The sequence below is a fragment of the Embiotoca jacksoni genome, unplaced genomic scaffold (genome assembly GCF_022577435.1).
Source record: "Embiotoca jacksoni isolate LCO1_2020_lvr unplaced genomic scaffold, fEmbJac1.0.p SCAF_15, whole genome shotgun sequence".
NCBI classification, from domain to species: Eukaryota; Metazoa; Chordata; class Actinopteri; family Embiotocidae; genus Embiotoca; species Embiotoca jacksoni.
Window position 1 is genome coordinate 1020932 of NW_027185285.1, and position 23256 is coordinate 1044187.

A 23256-nucleotide genomic window follows, 5' to 3' on the forward strand; every position below is an offset into this window, starting at 1 on the left:
AAAGATTATGCAGATGAAAAAACAAACCAGGATCTTGTTGAATTACCAACCCAAAATCTATGTAAAATAATAATAATAACACAATCACACACCAACAGAATAGTTTGATACAAAATGCACATGTATTTTTCTTGGTTACATTTTGCAATGCAGGCCATCAACATTTATTCATTTTAACAGCGTCCACAAGGACAAGTGCAAACCTTCCTGAAATTCAAGAGCAGAAAAAAAACCAACAGGAATAAGTAAAAGTTAACATACAAAATAAGACATGATATAATGATGTTATCATTTATACAAAGGTAATAAAAAAACAATTATCTTTACAGATTCATCTTAATATTAACTCAGAATATACATTTCAGTACTTTTTTGAGAAATTCTCTCTAATTTCTCTGCTCCCGAGCATCTGAAGGCAAATATCACATATTTATAACAAATCTGGGCCTTCTGTAGACCATGTCATTGTATTTATCACAAATCAAATAACAAAACTGAACTGCTACTTCCAATCCCTCCGTGATTCCCTCCTTCCAAGACTGATGTTCTCACAATGTTTGAAGAGCATGAAATCTAGTGGCAATCTTGCAGTTAAGTATTCAACAAAATGTGTGCAACTTGTGCAAAAAAAAAGTGAACAAAATAAACCTTTCAACTGTAATATTAACACAGAAGTGAGGTCGACAAAGTGGCACTCAATGAAGAAAAACAGAGCGTGATAGGTTTAACAGTTAATATGTTTTTTACTATAACACGGAAATCCGATAACAAAATAAAAAAAAGTGCTCAAGATTGTCCTTAAAAAAATAAGAATGCTACCATATCTGTGTCTAACTCAGGCATCGGTGTGGCTTTGAATATTTAAGAGGGCTGAAAAGGTACAACACATAAATAAACACAGAAAACAGTGAAACGGTTAACGTCCGGCTTCAGCGTCGGCGCTGCCCTTCGCTTAATTCTTTTGTTAAGTACAACCATCTGTCAAAACCCTTTACTTCCTCCAACAACACTCATCACAGAAGGTATGTCTGGGTCAGCCGAAGCAGAACTCGTTCTGATGAGAGCCCACAGCGAGTGAAGTCATTTCTGAAGGAAGCGGAAGGCGAGTTCTCCGCCGAAAACCCAGTCCAAAAGGCTAATTGGGTAACAAGAAACCAGTGTGCGTGCAGAGGTGAACGAGCCACAGTTTTAACATCGGTCACTTTTAAAGGCAGCAGTGCAGTCCTGCGACAAAGTGTCCTCTCCCACCCCTTCCTCCTCCATCTTCATCCCTCTCATGTTCCTCCTGTGCAATCGCTCAAATCAGCATGGAGAAGCATGTATTATTCAAACAAACACACACACGCACGCACGCACGCAGAGGTATCAAGCACCACAAAGCTCAGCTCGCAGACATCACAGCAGTAGAAGCAGCCAGGCACACGGCAGCCATCGAGCACGGTCCCGGTTCAGATCAAGGCCCAGAAGCTGCGCTGGCTTTCACCATCTGCTCCCCGGAGTGTGAATCCATCGAGTCTCTCTCCACCTGCGAGACGTCGGTCAGCAGATCAGCTCCTGCTGTATTTCAGGCCGCGTCGGGAACAGGGGCTCGCCGAAGGAGAAGGCGTCACGGCCCGCCTTCAGCTCACCCTTCCCCGGGCACATGAGGTACGACCCGATCAAGTCCAGCTCGGAGGGAGCCGGGCTCTCGGGCTCCGACTCCGACTGGCTCGCCTCCTGCTCGTCCAGAGAGGACCTGGTGTGAAGGTGCGGGTGGGGGTTCAGCCAGAGGTGATTGAGGCATTCTTCTGCCGTGGCTCTCTTCCTGCACACACAAAACACAATAACACTGTGGATGAGTGGAAATTCCCGCAGAGTTTACATAACCGAAGGATTGCCTCGATCTTCCAATTCACTCAATCCGCTCTCTTTAGAAGTCGGCCATATTCTTTTTCAACAGTGGGATCGGAAAGCCACAAAAACAACACTTTTCGGTCTCAAGACTTTTTCCCCCTACATCGCTGACCGATTACTCAAACTCTGAGGAATCTTTGCCTTTTTCCAATGCCACCACTAATCTGCTGCAATTAAACGACACTGGCTGGAGATTGTGACTCCGGATGCGAGACACCTCAGTTGAACCGTTTTTTTTTTTTTTTTTTTTTTTTTTTTAACATGCTGACACTTGCGTCAGTGTTTGATCTAATGTCGAAACAAAGACACTCGCTTAAAAATTCTCTCTTTTTTTTTTTTTTCAAAACCCCAATTTGCAACAAAGGAAATGACGTCTTGGCAAAGAGATGCATATCTTGTTACCACACACACTCATTCAGGTACATGCGGATGTACATCCGTGCCAGTGTGCGTCTGACTCACATCCTTGGTGTGTAAATCAGCTCCATGTAATGCTGATGGAAACTTTGCAGATTCAGCCGTAATCATAACATCTGATGTTCTTTACGGTAAAAAGCCTCACCTGGGGTTTTTAACCAACAGGGACTTGATGAAGTCAACAGCCAGCGAAGAGATGCCTTCGAATGTGTCCTGCGAGTAGTCCACGTTGACTTGGGAGATGTTCAGGAATGTCTCCTGCTTGTTGTCACCCAGGAAGGGAGACTCGCCCGTGAGCATGACGTAAGTCAGGACCCCGATACTCCTGGCAGAGAGGGAAGAAGAAGAAGAAGAAGAAGAAGAAGAAGAAGAAGAGGAAGAAGGTTAAGAGGGAAGTTGTCATCTTTGATGGTTACAGAATGTATTTTGTGACGCACTGTAACAACAGATCTGGCTGGCCTCCCCCAAACTGCGGCTAGTCAATAATTAAATGCAAGTATGAAGCAAGGATTATCTTGTGGTCAAAAGTCTAGACAGAAAACTGTCTTCTGCACGTTAGGGAGGTGATGTCACTCTGCTGGATCTGTCTTTATTTCCAGAAGGAATGCACACACACTGAATGACTTCTGCATGGGATCCTCTTTAAAAAAAAAAAAAATCCGTGCAAAGAGTCTGAAGTAGTACACTTACCACATGTCTGTAGCCGTGCTAATGGGTTCATAGTTCAGGATCTCTGGTGCTGCAACAGAAACACATGGCCCCAATTAGTCGTGATTAATGATACTCCCATCGAAAAGACACATATGGTTCTGGGCATTTAACGGATGAAGGCAGGACTTACCGACATACTCCGGGGTACCCAGGATCTCCCTGACTTCTGTGATGTTGTCAACGCGTCTGGACAAGCCAAAGTCCACGATCCGAATGTCCCCCAGAGGCCGGGCGCTGGTCAGCAAGACGTTCTGGGGCTGGAGAGGAAACACACACAGATTAGGGAAATTACGTAATGACTCGTGATTATTCAAGCAGCCTGAGGTGTGGCATCTGAGGTCTTTAATGTTTGTGTGATTGATTTAAAGCGTTTCGGAGAGGATTTGGGGTCTCATTTGTCAGTCAATGTACTAGCTGCTCCTTTGAGCTCAGATCAGTCACTAAGCCAATTAGATGAGACTGAACACTGGCAGGATATCTCTGCCAAACAATTAGATGTCTCCATGGTTAGTGTGTGCAAATACTGTCGTATCTGTACAACTGGGATTAACTCTGGGCCAAACTGGCCTAATGCCAGAGTTGGTTTGGAACCAAGTGGCAAACCACAGTGACGTCACCCTCTGGCACTTTAGCCGTTGCCTTTACAGGTTTGTTTTTAGAGCCAGTACTGATCATGTTTGGACATGACTGAGAACCCAATAACACTACGTCCACCCACATATACCCTGACTGCACCCTAGGAGTGTCAGTCAAACCAGACACACCCTTAAGGATACATCTCTTTGAAGCGTAACACGTAATCAATAATGGATGTATTTTCAGAAGGATCACCAGAACACTGATCAGAAAGAGTGAATTCAGCTAATGAAACCATAATGACTCCTGCAAAAAAAGAAATTGACTTTTTATTTTATGAGAGAAGTTGATGCTTTTTTTGAATGGGAGTCTGTTGGAGTAAGAGGCTTTTTTGGAGACCGCCCCTAGCGGCCTTATGTGGTATTGCACGTCAAGACACTTCCACATTGGCTTCACTTTTCACATCTATGTACTGTGTTCATGTTTATATACAGTCTATGGTTGAAGCAGACCAAATATCAGGCCTGCACCAATAACCTCTATCCAACCAAAAGGATGCCTCAAGAGTGAATAAAATTCACCTTTCATCCTCACAACATACACCAAAATGTTTTAAAGCATCAGTACTACTAAAACAAGGTGTATTTGATGAAACTTGGTGTATTTGAATTGATCATTTAATCTGGAACACATTGTGTGACGTGTGTAATGAGAAACCAGACACTTGGTTTATTTGTCAGATGCCAAGAAAGGAGAAAAGAAAGGAAGCGACGACTGCCTCGTTTCCTCAGGACCCATTAAAGAAAACATGATAGTTCGGTCTGGCTCCTTTACCGACTGATTCCTCGCAGGAATTGGGTCATGACACACTAAATGAGGTGTGTTCGCGTAACAGAAATATTATCTCCCTCAGTCTTTGACACTCGAGGGAATGCACCGTCCTATATTTGTCACGCGATCTTTCGGTGTACTTACTTTCAGATCCAGATGCACCACGTTGTTCCGGTGCAGAAAGGCCACTCCGGTCAGGATCTGCTTAGCCAGCCGAATCACGTCCTTCTCTGTGAAGGCATCGTCGTTATCGGCAACGCACTGGTCGAAGATTTCGCCACCGGCAGCGCTGGAAAGAAAGCACAGGAAGAAAAACTCAGGAAAAAAAAAAGAAAACAAGGCAAAGACGAGAAGAAAGGAACTGTGAATGGATAGCCACCCAGTGGAGTTTAGTTTGGCTAACTTGCATTTGATTATTCAGCTTAACTTGTCATAATAAATCGGGCCTTAAAATGTACAAATACACCCTTCCTGTCAGTTTGAATCACACAAGTTGACAATGGTAAAATTCCAAACCATCCCATTTGTAAAATGTTTGTGAACAAACCCAAAGTTATTTTCTTATTTTTAATTATATAACAGTTCGTGTCCTCATTAGTGTACTTTGGCTTGAAGGGGCAAGAAGTCCTTCCACATCTATACACAATGAATCAATATCCTTTTAGGTGCACTGCCTGTGCATGTACAGGAATATTACTGAGATAAGAATGGTTATATCAGCTTACTGCACGGTCAGATAAGGTCTTTTTAAAGCCTAAATCATATACTGCAATAAATCTTAACCTACCCAAATGAGGGAAGGAAACAGGAGAAAACACTGCCCCACTAATCAAAGCTGCTTAAAGCAGAAAGGAAGAGGTGATAAACTATGAAGCAGCCAGACAAGGAGAAGAAGTGGGAGATGATGAGTTGGTAACTAGATACTGTTTGAGCCTCAGCCTGCATAGTTTTATATCAACTGGTCAAAACAACTTGCGTATGAGGGATTATCAGTTTCAGGAATTTAGTAATTGGACAACCCGATGATGACTTCTAATTTTTAGAAGGAGGAATAGTCAGATTCCTGCCCGGTCTTGCTGTTCTTGTGTAACAGTGTTAGGCGAAGTGGAGACACGATGGATTTACGTTAGATACTCCATCAGTCAGATTAATGCCTGAAGCTGACAGCTCACCCAAAAAAACACAACCATGTGTGGGGGATTTAAAGAGGTACACACGTTTTTTTTTTTATCTTCAGAGGAAAACTTTGTGACCGGGCCTTGGGCATGACTGTTACATAACCAGGACCTGCTAACCCCCCGCACTCTTCACTAACCTCAGCTGTGAAAATAGGAAATACTTTTTGTTGGTGTTGTCATTTCTTATCTTGAAGATGTACCTACGTGGTCCTAATAATGTGATCTCTTCCTTTTGCTCTCGGCTCCAAATACTCGTCACCTGCTTAAGTTTAAGAGCAGTGGAGACTTGCAATGAAATTCAACGCTCGATTTGTTTACATTTATCTGCACCAAATGCAAAAAAAAAAAAAAAAGGCTGATGTCGGTGTTTTAATCTGAGTGGGAAATTTCAGACATGAGGGACATTTGACAAATCTTTGTAATGTTTCAAATTGCAAAACTAAAATAACCTCCATATGTCTTAATGGGTCAGAGTTGTCAAAAATGAACTTGAATCAGTCAACTTGACCTTTTAGCATTTACCTGTCTGAACATTTACGGGACAAAGTGTTTCAATAGCTTCATTAAGCTGTCAGCGGGATGCCCGGAGGGATTTAAAAACTCTCATAAAGACCATTTTGTTTAAAAACAGCAGAGTGCTCCCATTCTGGCCAAGAATGATCTGTTACTTCCCCTGAAGACTAAATACTGTCGCTCTCTGTCTTTCCAAGAAAGTTAATGTACCCAAGTGTGTAGGCAGATATGCTCCCCTGCACCGACCCACAAGAACAAACTCACTGTAGCCAAAACATGTGAGGGCGCGCTGAGGCTACTCTTGAAGACAGGAGTCGAGAGCAGATGATCTTTAAGCTCTGAATTACTAAGAAGGAAAGAGGCAAAAGCGGTAAAATAAGTCAATCTCCTCTTTAGCTGGTAACCACTTTAGTTCTGCAGAAAAGCTCTTCTTGGCTGAGCACCAGGTTGGCTGCTCATTGACGTCAGTAGCAGCACCCTGTCAGCCAGTTTGCACCAGCCTAACCTGACTGCTGGCCGAATTATGTGGATAGCAGTTGTTTTCCAGGACAGGTTAATTAAAATCCAGCAAGGTCTGGGTTATGTTACACGCAAGGTGATGCCGAAACTGAAACGTACATAAAATGTCCTTAAAATAAAGCAATTCAAACAGTAAACCAAAAAAAATTTAAATAACTTCAAGTCATTTCTACCTCAGTAGATACACCGAGGAGCATCCAAAAGGGATGTATTGGTTTGGCTGCAGTTAGGGTTTAGATTATTTTCTTAACATTAGGTAACATTCCCCTTGTAACAAATAAAACTTTCTTTATTCTGCGTTCGTATATTTCGAAAAACGAATGACATTTCTTCACGGAGAAATCATCACTTTGACTGCTAGCTAAAAGAAAACGAAGAAGAAGAAGAAAAAAAAAAAAAAAAAAGGTTTCAGAGTTGATTAATTTTTCATCAAAGTGAGCATCTCTCAAACTAGTCATTATTCAGGGGGTTTCTGTGCTGCTGACGCTCGCTGCAGCTACACTTTCAAAGATGATTAGAATTCAACTTCCATTTTCTCGGACATTGAAAAGGATGTGGTTATGGCTATGAGAAGTGTGTGTGTGTGTGTGTGTGTGTGTGTGTGTGTGTGTGTGTGTGTGTGTGTGTGTTATACCAGCGTGGTGGTGGTGGTGGTGTGCTACTTTTGGGAGCTGTGCTCGCTGCTTATATTCAAACCCACAGGATATGGAAAATGGTTTGCAATTCTTGAAACTCCTGCTGAGGTCAGACGGTTTAGAGGAGGTAGCGCTTCGGGTCTCACTGTGATTGCTTGTGCAGCTTTTAGGACGCGTGGTACAGTAGATAATAACTGACATTTAAAAACCGACTGCTAAAATATTGTGCACGAGCGGGCTCCTTTATATACGCTCAACAACTCCCAGTGCTGCACCTCCGGCAGCTGAGGAGGAACTGTGCACCGGTGGCTGCCGACCTCCTGCTATGTTTTCTCTGCAGGCATGCAGGGGTGAACTGTGGTGCTACTTCCCCTTTCACACTTCAGTCGGAGGTCAAACACGGCGCTCCCCACAGAGAGGCTTTTGTTCTGCAGAAGCATTTCATTTCTGGTGGTGGGAATGGCTAGCGAGGACCCGGTAGGAGAGGGCTTCCTGCATGATCAATTAGCAGTTCTGGAAAAGGGGGTCAGCGGACGTGGTTCGAGCGTAATTGCCCCGTGTTATGTCCTTGTAGTGAGGCGAGTTAGCTAATTAAGATGCCAAGTGGCTTTTCCAACTCCTAATTGAAGTCCGTCATTCAGAGTTTAACTAGATACATCATGTCATTTAATAGCCAACCACGAGAGGCCGGAGCCAGACAGCCGGGACGACTTTGCCGGGGTCACTGAATGCGCAGCTTGACTGCACTGCTGGCTAATTCACCTGCATGTTGGAGGACAACACGGCGCCTTAAACCCAGAGCAGCACAGTCGCATCCAAATGACTCATTTGTAGCTTAATGTTTTCATTTCCTCACAGTGAGCACGTTGCAATGTTTAACCACACGGGTGTTTAAAGGGACACTGGTTTTAGCGTAACAAGAAACTGAGACATTGAGATCACACCCAGACGAGCAACTAACCACAGACAGAGAGAGAATTTCCATTTAAGGCTGAGTTCATGTCACTGTAACGGAAGGCTGTGCATTTCACACACACGTGTGTGCCATTTTTGGTTTTCATGAGAAAGACTTGAGTGACGAGCATCTGCATTCTCAGCAACGAGCACACAGGACATGAGTGGGTATTTTCACAGAACAGACAGATGTGCAACATGAAAGTAACACGGCTCTGACATTTTTAACATGAAAAATACAGGCTGGTGGATGACGTGCATTGTCCTCAACTAAAAAACTGTCAAGTAGAATTGAATGACTGTTTTGTTGTCGTCAACCCGTCTGCATTAGAAAAAAAAACTCCAGTGGTGGAAAGTATTTCTGTAAGTGATGATTAAAGGATTTTCTTTTCTCTAATGATTGAGATTTCAGTTTTTGCTGCCATGACTCAAACACCAACGAGTGGGGAAAGTTGAATAGGTCAGTTAAGATTACCACTATGATTTCCATTATCATATCAGTGAGAGGGCGAGCCAGCGCTGGGTGTGCGTGAACTCAAACACCGGAGAGAATTTGTCAGCGGCCTTTAAAAGACGTTTGTGTCGTTTCTGTCGTGTCTTACCACTCCAGAACGAGGATGATCTCAGTGTTGGTTTCGTAGACCTCGTGCAGCGCCACCACATACGGGTTTGCTTTGGCCGACTCCAGCACGGCGATCTCGTTCAAGATGTCCATGCGGCAGTCCTCGCCCTTCCGTCGCTTTCGCAGAAACTTGGCAGCATACTGCTTCCCCGTCGCCTTCTCAATGCACTTCTTCACCACCGCAAACTTTCCCCTGGGAAACAAAGAGGGGAGAGAGCGACAGAGTGATTAGTGAGGAGGCAGAGAAATCACAAACCACGTTACTGCTTTTGTTAAAAATATTTGGTCGGGGAGGATTTTGTTCTGTTTCCAAGTAGCCACTGAATTAAATTTAGGTCACGTAAACTTGCAAATTAAAGGCCAAAACCGCTGGATATACTCATGACAGTTAAACTGCCATGAGGTGAAACATTTAGGGAAAAGCTCGTCCACCATTAATGAGTGCACCACTGAAGGCGAGCTCATGGAACAGTTCAGAGATAAGGAGGTTATGTGGCATCATTTGAAAACGAAGACCGTTCTTGACCAATGATACGCTCAGCTGAGGAGGCGCCATTAGACCTTCTGTTGATCGCCCCCTCCCCCCTTTATCCTCCTCTAGCCTTCAGGAGGGTCTGACAGACGGCAGATAAGGCCGACACTTTTGGCAAGAGCTGCCGAATAGTGGGCAGGGACCTGATTAGGGTACTGCCACTTTATAGGTCAAGTAAAAAACAAAGAGATGCAGCAGCTTGGTCGCTCGATGTCACTTGTAAAAAAAAAAAAAAACGGGGGATTTAGAGAGGAGCATCTACTCTCACAGCCTTGTCACGACCATTCTTTTTTTTTTTTTGGTGCATATACACTGATGGATTCATGGGAGGTGGTAAGGGGTCAGCCTTGGGTGCGGGCAGGATGTCCGATGTGTGCAGAATTGGCACTTTGTGTCAGAGCGACACAATCGGCAGCCGTCCCTCCCGGGGAGATAATGAGGCCTTGTCCACTTCCCTTTCTTCACAGCTGACAGTAGCAGGGACAAATGGAATTGTGTCGACGCCTCCGCCCAGACCCTCAGCCCGAGACTGCTTCTCCTTTCACAACCGTACAAAAGCTGACCAGTCGGCTAAACACAGCGGCCTCGAGGCCGAGACCACCCACCTAACCAGGCCCGGTATGCCTGGGGGGGGGGGGGGGGGGGGTCCACTGCTGTTACACTCAGGTGGGAGCCCAAGCAGCATGTTAAAGTGGACACTGTAACCTCAACATCTATATACGACTTGCAGATATATGTGTTGATGAGCTGCACAATTCACATGTACTGCAGAAGGCTGAGGAAAAGTGAACACAGGATGTGAAAACATGACAGAACCGGGCAGAATCTAAATGAAGTGGCTGAGTCAGAAAGGTCCAGTCAGCGTGGTGCCAGTCATTTTCCCACACAACGCTACTCCAAGCCCACTGTGCTGCTGACCAAAAACAGCAACTGTTCTGGCTGGAGCCTGGTTCTGTTTTGGCCAACCACAGCAGCAGCTGCTGCGAGGCCCGGTTCCAGTTTCCCAGTTTCGCAGAATGGTGACGAGTCATTGTTCAGAGTAAGAAAAAGGCAAAAGCCGTCAGAGCTTTTTCATCCTTAATTAGCCAGGTTCAGAGCTGTGGGCTGGGAACTACATATGGAGTGAAAAGAAATGACCGCTGGCTGCGGAAAAGAGCAGCAGGAGGCCTTTTCAAAGGCTGACAACAGGTCAGAGGTTACAAAACAAGGCTATCTTCCAGCCGGCCATGTTCACACTGCACCATTTTACTAGGCAGATGCAGAGAACCTTTCGGTTAAGTGTCTGTGCTTTAATCGAATATTTTAAGCTTGTTGCTCCATTGTTTATTTTTTTTTTTGTATTAAAACACAAACGGGAAAGGAAAAGATTGCTTTTTTCAGATATTCTGTCTGGATTTACAGACAGCGTTATCCTGAGCAGAATCTGAACCTCATCTGTCATCAGTCATCAACTTTCCCGTGAAACAAAACTGATTCCTCTCCAACACTTGAGATGGTGATAATTTGATTGAGAAGTTGGTTTCCTGTGGAGTCTGCGTTTTGTCTTCCTCCGTGGGGCACTGACTCATGTCTGAAGCGTAACGAGACATGACAGCTCTCACAGCTCTTATTTGCCTGTTCCGCAAACAGACCGACACACAACGGGAGTTCCTCTTCCTGCTTTCGAGTTGGCCGCGACATATTTTGTACTCGCTTCTGCAGGGGACCGTGGCTCATAATGCAAAGCTTGATGATGGGGAGGCTTTGAAAATGAGGCCAGTGGGCTGTATTGTTTATTTCAAGTTGAAGGGAGCTGAAGGGAGCAGCTATGGGAATAACTAAAGCCTGGCACCTACAGGTTCTAATATGGTCAGCATCCTAATGTACAGACTGTACAGCTGATTTCCTGCCACGCTACATACATTCCTGCACTTAATACGATTATGAGGCCTGATCTCAGGATGTTGTTGGGTTTAAGCCATGGGAAAGGGAGGGATGGAGTTGAGGTATGATGGTTGTGGTCGGTGGGGGAGATGGTTTAGAAGCTGCTGTAGCCGATGCCTTATGGGCAGCATCACTGCAGAAGGGCAAACTTAAAAGTGGAGTTGTAAAGACAGATGCAGAACAACAAGAATTAATCAAACAGCTAGTCGTGAAACATAAGTCTAATGCAGCTGCTTGTCTTAATTTAAAATGTTTTCTGGGAAAAGTTATTAAGGTCTGGCACATTGAGGAATTCACGCTGAGAGTTTGCTGGAATCTGCACTTCAGTGTCTGTCCACATCTGCAAATGTGACCCACAAAATATATTTGGTTGAAGAGAGAGATAGAAAAGTGGCAGATGACATATTTATTGACATCCTGGGAAAACAAGTAAACAGGGAAATTGTCTATGAAAGTCTTTACACCATATGGGTTACAGTTGCATTAAAAAGTAGAAGACATAAACTCTCTAAAAGCCACTGGGATCACTTGGTGTTTTAATAGAAATGTTCTCGCATTAGTCTTGTAGCAAATCTGGTCCCTTGTCATTACTCTTGTCAGGCTGTAACACGTTCAAACTCATTGTGAAGTTCAGCTCATGACATTTTAGGCTTTACATAAAGTGTAGTTTCACTACTACATAAACCACATAGGTGGGCATCGACAGAAACAATACCACAGGTTGCAGAGTTTCAAAACCCAGAAAACAATACGATGCTTCCATTCTTTCTTAGATAGCAGACATACAGTAGCTGCCACTTTGATTTGTCTGAGAGAAGGTTTGAGAAGTTTTTGGAGGCTTTCTGGCCTGGTCTTTTTTTTTTTTTTAACTTTTTTTTAATTAAAATATAAGATGAGTGTTAAAACTATTCGGCAACTTTGAGCCAAGTCACACAAAAGCGCATTGCCACTGCGCATTCCGGCTGGCAAAGCACGGACGCGTCTCTGTGTGGAGAACACAGGATTGGAAATGCTCAATTAACATGTTTACGATTAGCACGTGCAGTAACTCTAATATGATTACCCGATTTGCTTAAGTTTATCAAGATACTGTTGCAAAGTCCGGCCAGCCAGCGCACGAAACAAAAGCAGCGCACGGAAGATTTTTTTTTTTTTTTTTTTTTTTTTTATCAATGAATGCTTGAAACCAATCATGCAAATAAATAAATAAATAAATAAAAAAATCTCACCTGCCCAGTTCTTTCCCCACGAGCTCGTAAGTGGTTGTGAACGGGTCAACTCTTATCCTCGTGATGATTTTTGTCACCATTCCGTTTTTGTTCATCGTTGCTGAATTCGCTGGCATTGAAGTCGTCGCTTTGAAATGAAACAATCTTCTGCCACCAAAAGCTTCAACACAACAAGGATGATTTTATGCTCAAGTAAAAACTCGCATGATAAAAAAAATAAATAAATAAATAAAAAAAAGAAGCCGGGTTGAGCCAACAGGAGCTGCTCGGAACCACCGGGAGGTAATCCAGGTTAAGCGCGTCCTAAACAAGAGGGTGATGTCTGCGGGAGCGTGACACACAGTCGGCGCGGTAAATTAGTTTGAGAGCTACTACACATTCCTGACAATAAACTCCTGGTCGAGTCCAGCCCACTGAGCTGACGCTCGGCAGCGGAAACCAATGAATGCGCTCAACAGGACGGAGCAGAGGTGCGAGCCAGCTGGCGAGTGGTGACAAGGGACAGAAGCTTATTGGCGCAGGCACACAAACATAAACAAAGCTTTCTGTCACTGGTTTCGGTCGGAAAGTTAATAGGATGTCTTAAATTATATATATATATTTAAAAAAAAAATCCCCTTATGATTTAGAGCAGTCTGTTAATGAATTAGATTTGTTGACATTTTTTCAGGCTCATAGTGCAAATGTAAATCCTAAAAGAAAGAAAAGTGACGTTTGTCAGGGCTGATTAATGGGACACTTTGCAACTTGTACTTGGTTATCCTTTCCTCTCCTGACTTCTTTCAACATAATCAATCTGTAAACCCCCAAAATAACCCCGAAAACAATATGAGGTGCAAGAAAAGGCTGCTGTTCACCTTCATTTAGAAACACACGCACACACACACACACACACACACACACACACACACACACACACACACACACACACACACGCGCGCGCGCGCACATGCACTACCAAACATTTCAGGCATTTCAGTGCTGTTGGTATGTGCTTTCCTGATGCTTGCTCTGGGCTTGGCTGTGCTTACAGGTGAGACTTGACTCTTTCTCACACAAAGCTCAGTCACGAATGTGAAGCTTGCCTCGGGGTATGACAGCTTTTATAACATTTTGTGTTCCTTCTCTTACCTGTGGGAGAGTTGTTTGTCTTCCCATTGAACCTGTATGTCATTAAAGAAGTATTCAAGACATCCCATTAGATGACCCATCAGTGAGGGTGGCACAGCCCAAGATCGGAAAGTCCACTTATGTCATGTTCTCCATTATGTAACTTCGAAGTAGGAAACAAATAAAAGGACATGATCACGAGCCGAGCCCGGAGATGACATGGTGAAAACAAATGATTGGTATTTGAGGCTTGCAGAGAGGGCTTAAGTGACGATGAACTGGACTTTTTGGGAAATGTGTCACCTACGCTGCAGGGGCTCGCTGAAGGTGACAGTGAGAGGCTATTAGAGAGACCAAGGTCTGGGCTGACCCCAAACAAACAGAAAAGCACACACAGGCATATTTCCAGCTGAGTGTCACCCGCAGACAATAACAGACTTAGTGGTGGAGGCTGTGGTTTTGGCTTCAGTTTAAACCTCGCCTATGAGACAGTGTGTCTGTTCTCGTCAAAAGCATCGTTGTACCTTGTAGAGGTAAACGAAAGGGCATAACTGTGGTGGATATTAGTCACTGACATTCAGTGCTGCGGTTCATTATCAGGGCCCGAGCACCGATGGTGCAAAAGCCCTATTGTTATCCAAGCAATTATTATGATTCTCCGTTAACAACTGCATTTTTGGAGGCTTTATCATATTCAAAAACTCATGAAAGTTGGTACACGCATCTTTTGTAATTTAAAATTTCTTATTTTAGTGGAGTTGCGAGTGGGCATGGCCAAATGGCTCGCTAGCTCGCTGACAAATGTTTGGCCCACTGCAACCTTATAACTCCACCATCCATAAATATTCAATCAAATGCGACCAAAATTGCCGCAGACATTCTTTGGATAGTAGATATACGTGTTTTCAAGGGGGTCTGCAGTGATATCAAATATCTTCCTGTAATGTGTAGTGCATGCAAAACTTTTTCAATTTCTCCAAACGTTTCAACTTCACTAAAAGTTGAATCACCATCAACAGGCCAAGGTGGAATCTGAACCATTAATAAACCTTGGGGAACCAGAATATTTTACCTGTTGAGTTAACCAGACTGTCGGCTGAGTCACTGGAAGCTCTGCGTGAACTCCATTAAACACTTCCTCCTGCCGCATCTCGACCTCCAGCGCCGAAGATAGTCCAGCGGTCTACCGCTCAGGTATCACAGTTCATGGTTTATGGAGAGCAAGTCCTCTCAATAAGCCAAGCCATACAGTTCACGGAGAGCCAATCCTTGTAAGGGTAAAAGCCACATGGTTCACGGGGGCTAAAACCCCCTAAGGCAAGTCCCTCTAAGGGTAAGCCACACAGGTATGTTCAAGGTTGTATGTGCAGTAACCAAAGGTCAACAACAATGCAAAACTCTGTATGCTGCTATATACAAATTTAAGAGTATATAGTATAGAGTTATATATATATATGGTAATGGTAAAGTCAAGTATTTTCTTCTGCACATCATACAAGTGTCTATTTCCGGCCTGTATCCTTCATGTTTCTAAATCAGGACATGAATATTTGTGTTGTCTTGAGGGGAAAGAGTGAGGACGACAGGTTCCTTTGTGTCGGGTTTATGGCCTGTGGCAGAGCACATTGCTAGTGGTTCGTCACATGCCCCACATAGCTGTTATCTAGCAAACAGAGCAGGATTTGTCCAATCTTACCATACCAAAGCTAATTTTGTTGCCATAAACAGCAACTGATGTAAAAGAGAGCTATTGAGAGTGGACATTCCTCAGGCCCTACCGAGTCATTAGTGTCCGACGGGGAGGTTACATAACCTGTTACCGCCTCCTCAAATTTTTACCTTGAGTCGAAGTGAGCCCACTCTGATGTCTTGACCCTCCTTCTCTGCCAGGCTTCCCATTAAAGCCGGGTCAGAGTTCAGAGGAACCACGTTAGTGAAGGAGCTCTACCCGGCCCCAGAGACCTAATGAAAACACATACCAGCGAATTAGCCTGCCAGCCTCCAGTTTAGCTAACATAAATATGAGAAGTTCAGTCATGACCCGGGGAACGCAAAAATCTTTCCGAGCCAGTGGAACAAATAGTCCTAGTCACGACTGGCTCAGAAAACACAGCAAGACCTCGGCCATAAAGTTAACGTCTGGGTCTGTTCCAGGAAGTGTCCAAGATATGAATCTGATTGACGAAAAATGGGGATTTGATGACTTTAAATAGAGAGTGAGCGTACGTGATAAAGTTCCAACCTTTGCCTGGGTTTGTATTTTCTTGTAAATAATGCCATTTCTTAAAGGTCCCTTTTCAGAGTTCCATTTTCTTTTCATGATAAATCATGTTTAGGTGCTCTATAAATACTGTTAAAGTGTCAAAATGCTCGGTTCATAGAGAAATGAACACAGGGCATTTTCAGCAGCTGTGCCGTTTGGATGAGCAGTTTGGAGTTCTGTAAGTTTGTGATGTCACAAACTCACGACCATGCCCCATGTCCACCCTCAGCACCACCTATCTCACCTTTAAGTGGAAGAAAACTCAGAGTCGTCATTTTTTTTGGGGGGGGGGGGGGGGGGGGGGTAATGGAAACAAGTTATGAACACAACAAGTTGAAATTTCAAACGTGTTAACAAACACCAGTTCCACCAGTTTAAAGCAACATTTTTACTTCTGTTTCTGCCCAACTAATAAATGTAAATCTAACACTCTCTCCATTTCAGCTCTTTTTTTGGTCTCTACCAACTTCAGAGGCAAATATCTGTCTCTTTAGCAGCTAAATGTTTACCAGCAACTCACTTACTGTGTTTGTCAGTCGTTTGGTGCTGACCAGGGAACATACAGTGGATTTTTTATTTATCTTTTTTGCCGTAACCAACTTTAAGAGAGATGACAGTAAACTTGAGGGGAGCTGAAGGCTCAGTTGATCATTCTCTGTGCATGAGTGACCTCCTTTTAGAAATTAGTTTCACAAAGTCATTGTTAGAATTTAAATTCACTTTTAAATTCCCATAATGATGACATCCTCCTACATAACGGATAATCAGACAAGTCCCAGTTCTTACAAAGAGCTGCTAAAAGGTTGTGGATGGAGGGGGAGAGGCAATCTGGTGTTAAAATAAGTGCCTGTTGAAGGGTGAGGGTACATGTACACGATTAAACTCTCTTATGACTCCCTGAGGTGAATGTGCCAAAGAGACAGACCATCTTTTGTCCACACTTTCAAAGATGTCCTTTCTCGTTTTTGTTGCCCATGGGTGTGTTCAAATGGGGGGTTCTCATTATATAAGTGTTTTTCTGTGTGACTCTGTCACATTGTGCTGTTAAATGTTTGCTGCTCTTCATTTATGAGGCTGCTTGTGGGCCAGAGGAGTTATTTTAAGACCACTTTGATAACATCAGACTTTTATTTTCTGTCTGAATGACCACAATGACCTGTTTCCACCGCTGGCTTATAACATGGAGAAGGTATGAATGAAAAAGTATGCCATCATCTGGCCCTGGGACATGTGTGACTTATGAGTTATCCTTGTCTGACATGGTTTTGCAGATAAAGGTCACACAGCCCTCAATGCAACGGTGTTTACAAGTCTCTTTCATTGCTTTCTTTCTCTTGTTTGGCTTAATGACTGCTGATAGTAGCTTTTCTACTATTTCGTGAGAATGACAATCAATCTTTCTTTGGAAATTTGCCTTGTTAGCAAGGCCTAAAAGACTACAGAGAATGATTGCTGCCTGTCTAAATTCTGTTTATGGTTCTTAGTTGAAAACCATTGTTTATGCTGAAAGAGGATTCCACATAATGAACGGCTTCAGACTCAGGAGGGCTACTTAGTAATCTCACCTCAGCCTATAGGAGTTCCTTATCTTCTCTGGTTGCCTCTCCTCTGGCTTTTTCTACATATCTTATTGATTATGTGTTGTGCAACTTGCAACTTGGGGAGGTGGGGGGCATTGGGGCCGGCGACACCAACAGACTTAACAAACTGGTTAAGAAGGCCGGCTCCATCATTGGCTGCAATCTGGACAGCCTGGAAAAGGTGGTGGAGAGGAGGACGCTGAGGAAACTATTATCCATATTGGATAATCCGGACCACCCTCTCCACCACCTGCTGCAGGGACAGAGGAGGACGTTCTCCAAAAGACTCCTCCAGCTCCGCTGTCACAAGGACAGATACAGGAGATCATTCCTGCCCACTGCAATAAGACTGTACAATAACTCACCTCTGGCAAAATCCATCACACAACAATAACACCGTTGGTTGTCTGCTTTCTTGTTTGTTTAAATATTTGCGCTATTGTTTAGTTAGTTTTAATTTAATTATTCTATTTTATTTTATTCTATTTATTGTATATACTGTGCATTTTTATATTTAATATTTTACTGTTGTTTTATTGCTTTCCTGTACCTATAATGCTGCTGTAGCGAAAAAAAAATTCCCCTTGTGGGATTAATAAAGTAACTATCTATCTATCTATCTAATACGTTTTCCGGTGACCTCGGTGTAAAGCAGTCTGAATGGAATGGGAAAGGTCTCGCACCTCATAAAACTAAACAGCCCGAAAGCTCCGGTTGATTTAGATGCTTAATGCACCACCCACGTCTTTACCCCCTTCTCCCTCCACTCCTGCCAGAGGTTCTGCTACTTCCACTGCTGAGGCTAATAAAAAGAACAAACATCTCATCTGTGGCCTGACAGGGAGGAATCAGCGGTTTTCCAAAATCCTGGCGGTGGAAGTCATTCACCTCAGGACAGCAGAATGACGTGCAGAGTTGACGCTCGAGCGGTATTAAAAGATAAGTTCCTAATCCTTTTGGCAACAGAGAAACACACTGAAGGAGGGATAAAAAATACGGCATCGGAATAGATTGGAGAGCTCATTGCCTTGTTAGCAGTCCAAGGACAACAAATAGCAAACAGGCCTGGAGGGGAAGCGGATGTGTGTGGCCTCGCTGAGAATCCTCAACTTCATGTCAGTTATGACAGTATTTTCTACAATGCGAGAGGGGGACTGTAGGTAAATGTAGGTTGGTTGGCAGTGTGTTACTACTTGGTGTGAAGAGGGTAAGCCCTGTAATTTACAAATGAGTAGCCACACACAAACACAAACCAAGTCAGATTCACGTCATTATAAATATCCTCTGATTGTTATTTTAAGGAGAAGAATTGACTGGCTATGTCACTTCTTTTGCAGACCAAACATACAGTATATGGCTTTGGTTAATCATAATTATGAAATGACATGCCATGCAGCAGTTGAGAAACATATTTTTTTCTGCACCTAGTAATTCCTCTCCCGGTTTCTTATGGTGAATTTATAGGGCTCTGTCGCTGCTTTAAACTTTAGCTTCTGCTTCAGGAAATCAGATGTCTCAAGTGAGAAAGTGAACATTTTTCAACTGCTCTTAATTCCAGTAGCGCCTCATTTGTCAAATGCCTCTGCAGGCTTGCACACGTGCACATGTATGATTCACTCATCTGTTTACCTCTCTGTCTCTCAGCCAGAAACAGCAGCCATATTGAACACCCTGGGTGCAACAAATAGCAACAGGGGTAAAATACATTTTGCACACTTCAATCCGGTCTCTCAATTAACACATATTTCCAGAGGGGTGACACTTATGAATGCTGGTTCAAGCAAACTCTCCTGACCAGGAAACCGATGGGGAAAATTTGTTCAGGATAAATGAAACTCAGAGAAAAGGCAGAGTAGAGCCCTGGGAATGTTTATGTTTACATTTCAGACCTACAGATTGCAATGGAAAGTTCGAGTGATGGGATCCCCCCCCCCCCCCCCCCATAACTGTGACAGTTATGGCTTTTTACTGACATTTTTTTATTTACCCTGGCTGCAGCTCCTGATTTGTTTTCTTTGAGCGAACACGCTGTGCGTTGTGTGGGTTGGTGCAAAACAGCAGCACACGAAGACATGGATGAGAGAGAGAAGATGAAAGCTGTTGTCAGGTAGACGCAGCCGAAGAGATGTTTGCCACATCCTGCCTCGTTTTCTGGCAACGTGACCTGCCAGACCCGAGCGATTCAGAGCCATGCACATGTCTGCTAGACACTGTGTGCATGCAAAGAGGATTGTGGTAAAGTGTTGATTTCCTGACATGAGTTAGTCAGACTTGTTTTAGTGAGAATGTGACAAAAGCAAGATGCAGTACTGAATTCCCATCGGATAAAAGGCATTAGATCATCCTTTCATCAGAATAGAAGCAGCATGTTGTTGAGGTGACTCCACATGCAAGAACTCAATAAACAGCTTAACAATGCTCATCTAGATTGACCAAAATAGCAACATGCAGATTTAGATATAACACCACCCTAAAGGCCGTTGGGGTGTGGGTGTTAACAGATGCAGCCAAGCTTAGCCATAGACAGACAAACAGCACAGACAGACTAACTTAGAAACAGAAAGGTGCAGCTGTTGCTTCTGTCGCCGGTCTCCATTAACCCCCCCCCCCCCACCCCCAATACACACACACACACACACACACACACACACACACACACACACACACACACACACACAGCCACATCATTGTCTCATTAATCCAACAACAGACACATTAAGGCCTTTCACAGCTCCATTCAATGCACTGATAGTATCAGAGGGGATTAAACAAAATGTTTGGGAATTTAATAACAGGCACCTTCTTGGACTGAGTGAATGAAACCGACCAACATGCACCCGTAGTCGTCCATCAAAAGCTTATCTGAGGGGGGGTGGTTGTCAAAACAAATTACTGTTGTCTCAGTTGGGGCTTGATGACATGGGAAAAAAGGAATTCTAGTCGGACGGTAATAAACACGATTTCCCAGCAACACAAGATAAAAATGGCTTTGTACTCGTTTCTGAGATGGTCACCGTTACAGCCACAATTTTATTTCTTTCCTATATCTGTAAATGCTGCTGTAGCGAAAAAATTTCCCCTTGGGGATTAATAAAGTAACTATCTATCTATCTATCTATCTATCTATCTATCTATCTATCTATCTATCTATCTATCTATCTATCTATCTATCTATCTATCTATCTATCTATCTATCTATCTATCTATCTATCTATCTATCTATCTATCTATCTATCTATCTATCTATCTATCTATCTATCTATCTATCTATCTATCTATCTATCTATCTATCTATCTATCTATCTATCTATCTATCTACCTATCTATCTATCTATCTGTCTATCTGTCTATCTATCTGTCTGTCTGTCTATCTGTCTGTCTGTCTGTCTATCTATCAATCAATATAACATTTGGCTCAACCTTGTCAAGGCCAAATTTATAAAGAGAATGCCAAAGAGGATGACCAGCAAGGCAAAAGTGACATCACCAAAACCATTAGAATCTGGAGGCATGATCAGAAAGAACAACAGGATGGCGTGGGAGGGTCTGGGTCGTCCATGCAACGCGCCCTCCCCCCCACCCCCCCATACTAACCGAGACGGATAAACTAAAGTAATAAACAAAACAAGAAACATTAAAAACCAGAATAGCAGGCTTTAATCAAGAAAGAGTGCAAACAAAAGCAAACACTCAGAGAGCTACAAGAAAACTTCTCATCCAACCTTCTTTAAATGGGCTAAAGGGGGCGGGGCCATCCACGCATTACACAGAGGTAGAGTGAAGAACACAAAGCAGGTAACAGTCAGACGAAACCTGAGATGGTAAGAGGAATATAAATAACATATAAGTGAAGGATATAGTGATAGAAGACGACAGACCAGCGGGTAGAAGAAAGATGAGCGAAGGAAATGGAGGAAATGGGAAAGCAGAGAAATCCATTTGGAATGTCTGACTCAGGAGAGAAATGGAAAAAAAAAAAAGAAGTATTTTAATTGGCAACCGAGCACAGGAGGCGGGAAGAGTATTAAGAAATAGAGTATAGTGCAGTCGAGCGTATATAAATATCAGTAAGGGGAACAAAATGGCAAGAAACAAAGACAAATTGAAAGGGAGAATAAACACTCCGGGAAAGTCACGCAAAATCCTCTCATAAAGCCAAACACCTCTAAATTAGGTACCGTAAATAAGCACTTGAGTACACAACACACACACACACACACACACACACACACACACACACACACACACACACACACACACACACACACACGCGCGCGCGCACACACACGCACGCACACACAAGGAAATCAGCAACAGTCATTTGCTGACATTTCTTGTTATTTGTTGTGGTAGACTCTTGCTGAGGGAATTTCCTGATTATTTTCTGGTGCGTTTGTTTCATGAAAGGAAATATTCCCCCACTCGGCCGTGGGAGATGACAGACACAATACCTCTGGGACAAAATGCTGATGGATTACAACCCGTGCGCCTTTTACTTCACTTAAATCTGCACCTTCTGCCTACAGTCCACATGATGCAGTTCAAACTGCTGCTCCAACAACACACGGCGTCACGCAGCCCAGTGAGTCCAGTGGCAGCAGGTAGATGTGGCCACATGTCATGTGAGGCATGGCAGGGGTCAAAGGTCGCCCTCGAACTAATGATTACCTGTTGAAGCGTGCTGCTTTGGTTCTCTGTTTTTGTTTGTGTTGGCGTGGTGACGGAGCAACAAGCTGCTGCATTAAAGCACACACACACACACACACGAACGAACACACACACACACACACACACACACACACACACACACACACACACACACACACACAACACACAGCACCATTGCAGCCATTATCATCTGCTGGCAATGAGCTAAACAAGTAAAGAACATTTAGTGTGAAACAATAAAGAGTTGAAAAGCTGTGATCAAATCAAACACACAACTGGCTCAAGAGTTTCATGATTAAAATCTAATGAGCGCCCTTTTTTTCCCCTTGCGTGTGGAGAGTGTGTGTGTGGGAGGAGGAATATGCTTTAAACCATTGCCAAGTAAATCATTGAAGACGTTAGCTCTCTCGGCCTGATATCCATCCAACCGCAGCGCCGTTGAGGAGAGCTTCGTGGTTTTGGTTTATGAGAATATCTCAACTTTAGATGAGGTGAAAGACAAAAATCATAGCAGACCTCATAAAATAGTCGAGATTTTATACTTGTGCAACAGAGGGTTTGATGTCTGTATGAGATATTCCGTCATTGCAATGTGTATGAATTCATTTTCATCCTACCTGTTTACGCTGCACCGAACAGAGTGTGTGTGTGTGTGTGTGTGTGTGTGTGTGTGTGTGTGTGTGTGTGTGTGTGTGTGTGTGTGTGTGTGTGTGTGTGTGTTTGCTTATACATATGTTTGATTTGTGGTTTTGTGTTCCTGTGTTTGTGTGTCTTGGTGTTCGACCATACGTAGCAGCAGACAGCTTGTCCGGTTGCCGTGTGGCCCTTTGTGACTTGCATGATGAACAAATTCTACAACCCTCTTTTTTGGCTGCAAATGTTGCACTTCGCAGCCACTCTTTCGTTTGCTTTGTGAACAGGTGCGTTGAAATGCAAGAAACAATAGCTTTTGTTTTTGTGCTCAAAGGAGCAGTTCAACTTTTTGGGGAGTACAATTACTGGCTTTACTGTGAGGAGTTGGATGTTCAGGTTGATGCCACTCTGATGTCTATCCATTACAGCCATTTAGTTTAGCTTAGCACAATTACTGGAAACTGGGGTC

At 43.5% G+C, this 23256-nt stretch overlaps 1 protein-coding gene across 1 annotated transcript; it reads right to left on the reverse strand.

The window, feature by feature from the left end:
• Positions 1-103: 103 nt before the first annotated feature.
• Positions 104-12890, reverse strand: stk17al (serine/threonine kinase 17a like). Its single transcript, XM_069148667.1, has 7 exons — positions 12534-12890; positions 8830-9042; positions 4573-4717; positions 3152-3278; positions 3001-3049; positions 2456-2635; positions 104-1804 (listed from the first exon to the last, which is right to left on the reverse strand). Exons 1-7 carry the CDS (start codon positions 12647-12649, stop codon positions 1540-1542), a joined length of 1095 nt encoding a protein of 364 aa, XP_069004768.1. The 5' UTR covers positions 12650-12890; the 3' UTR covers positions 104-1539.
• Positions 12891-23256: the final 10366 nt, after the last annotated feature.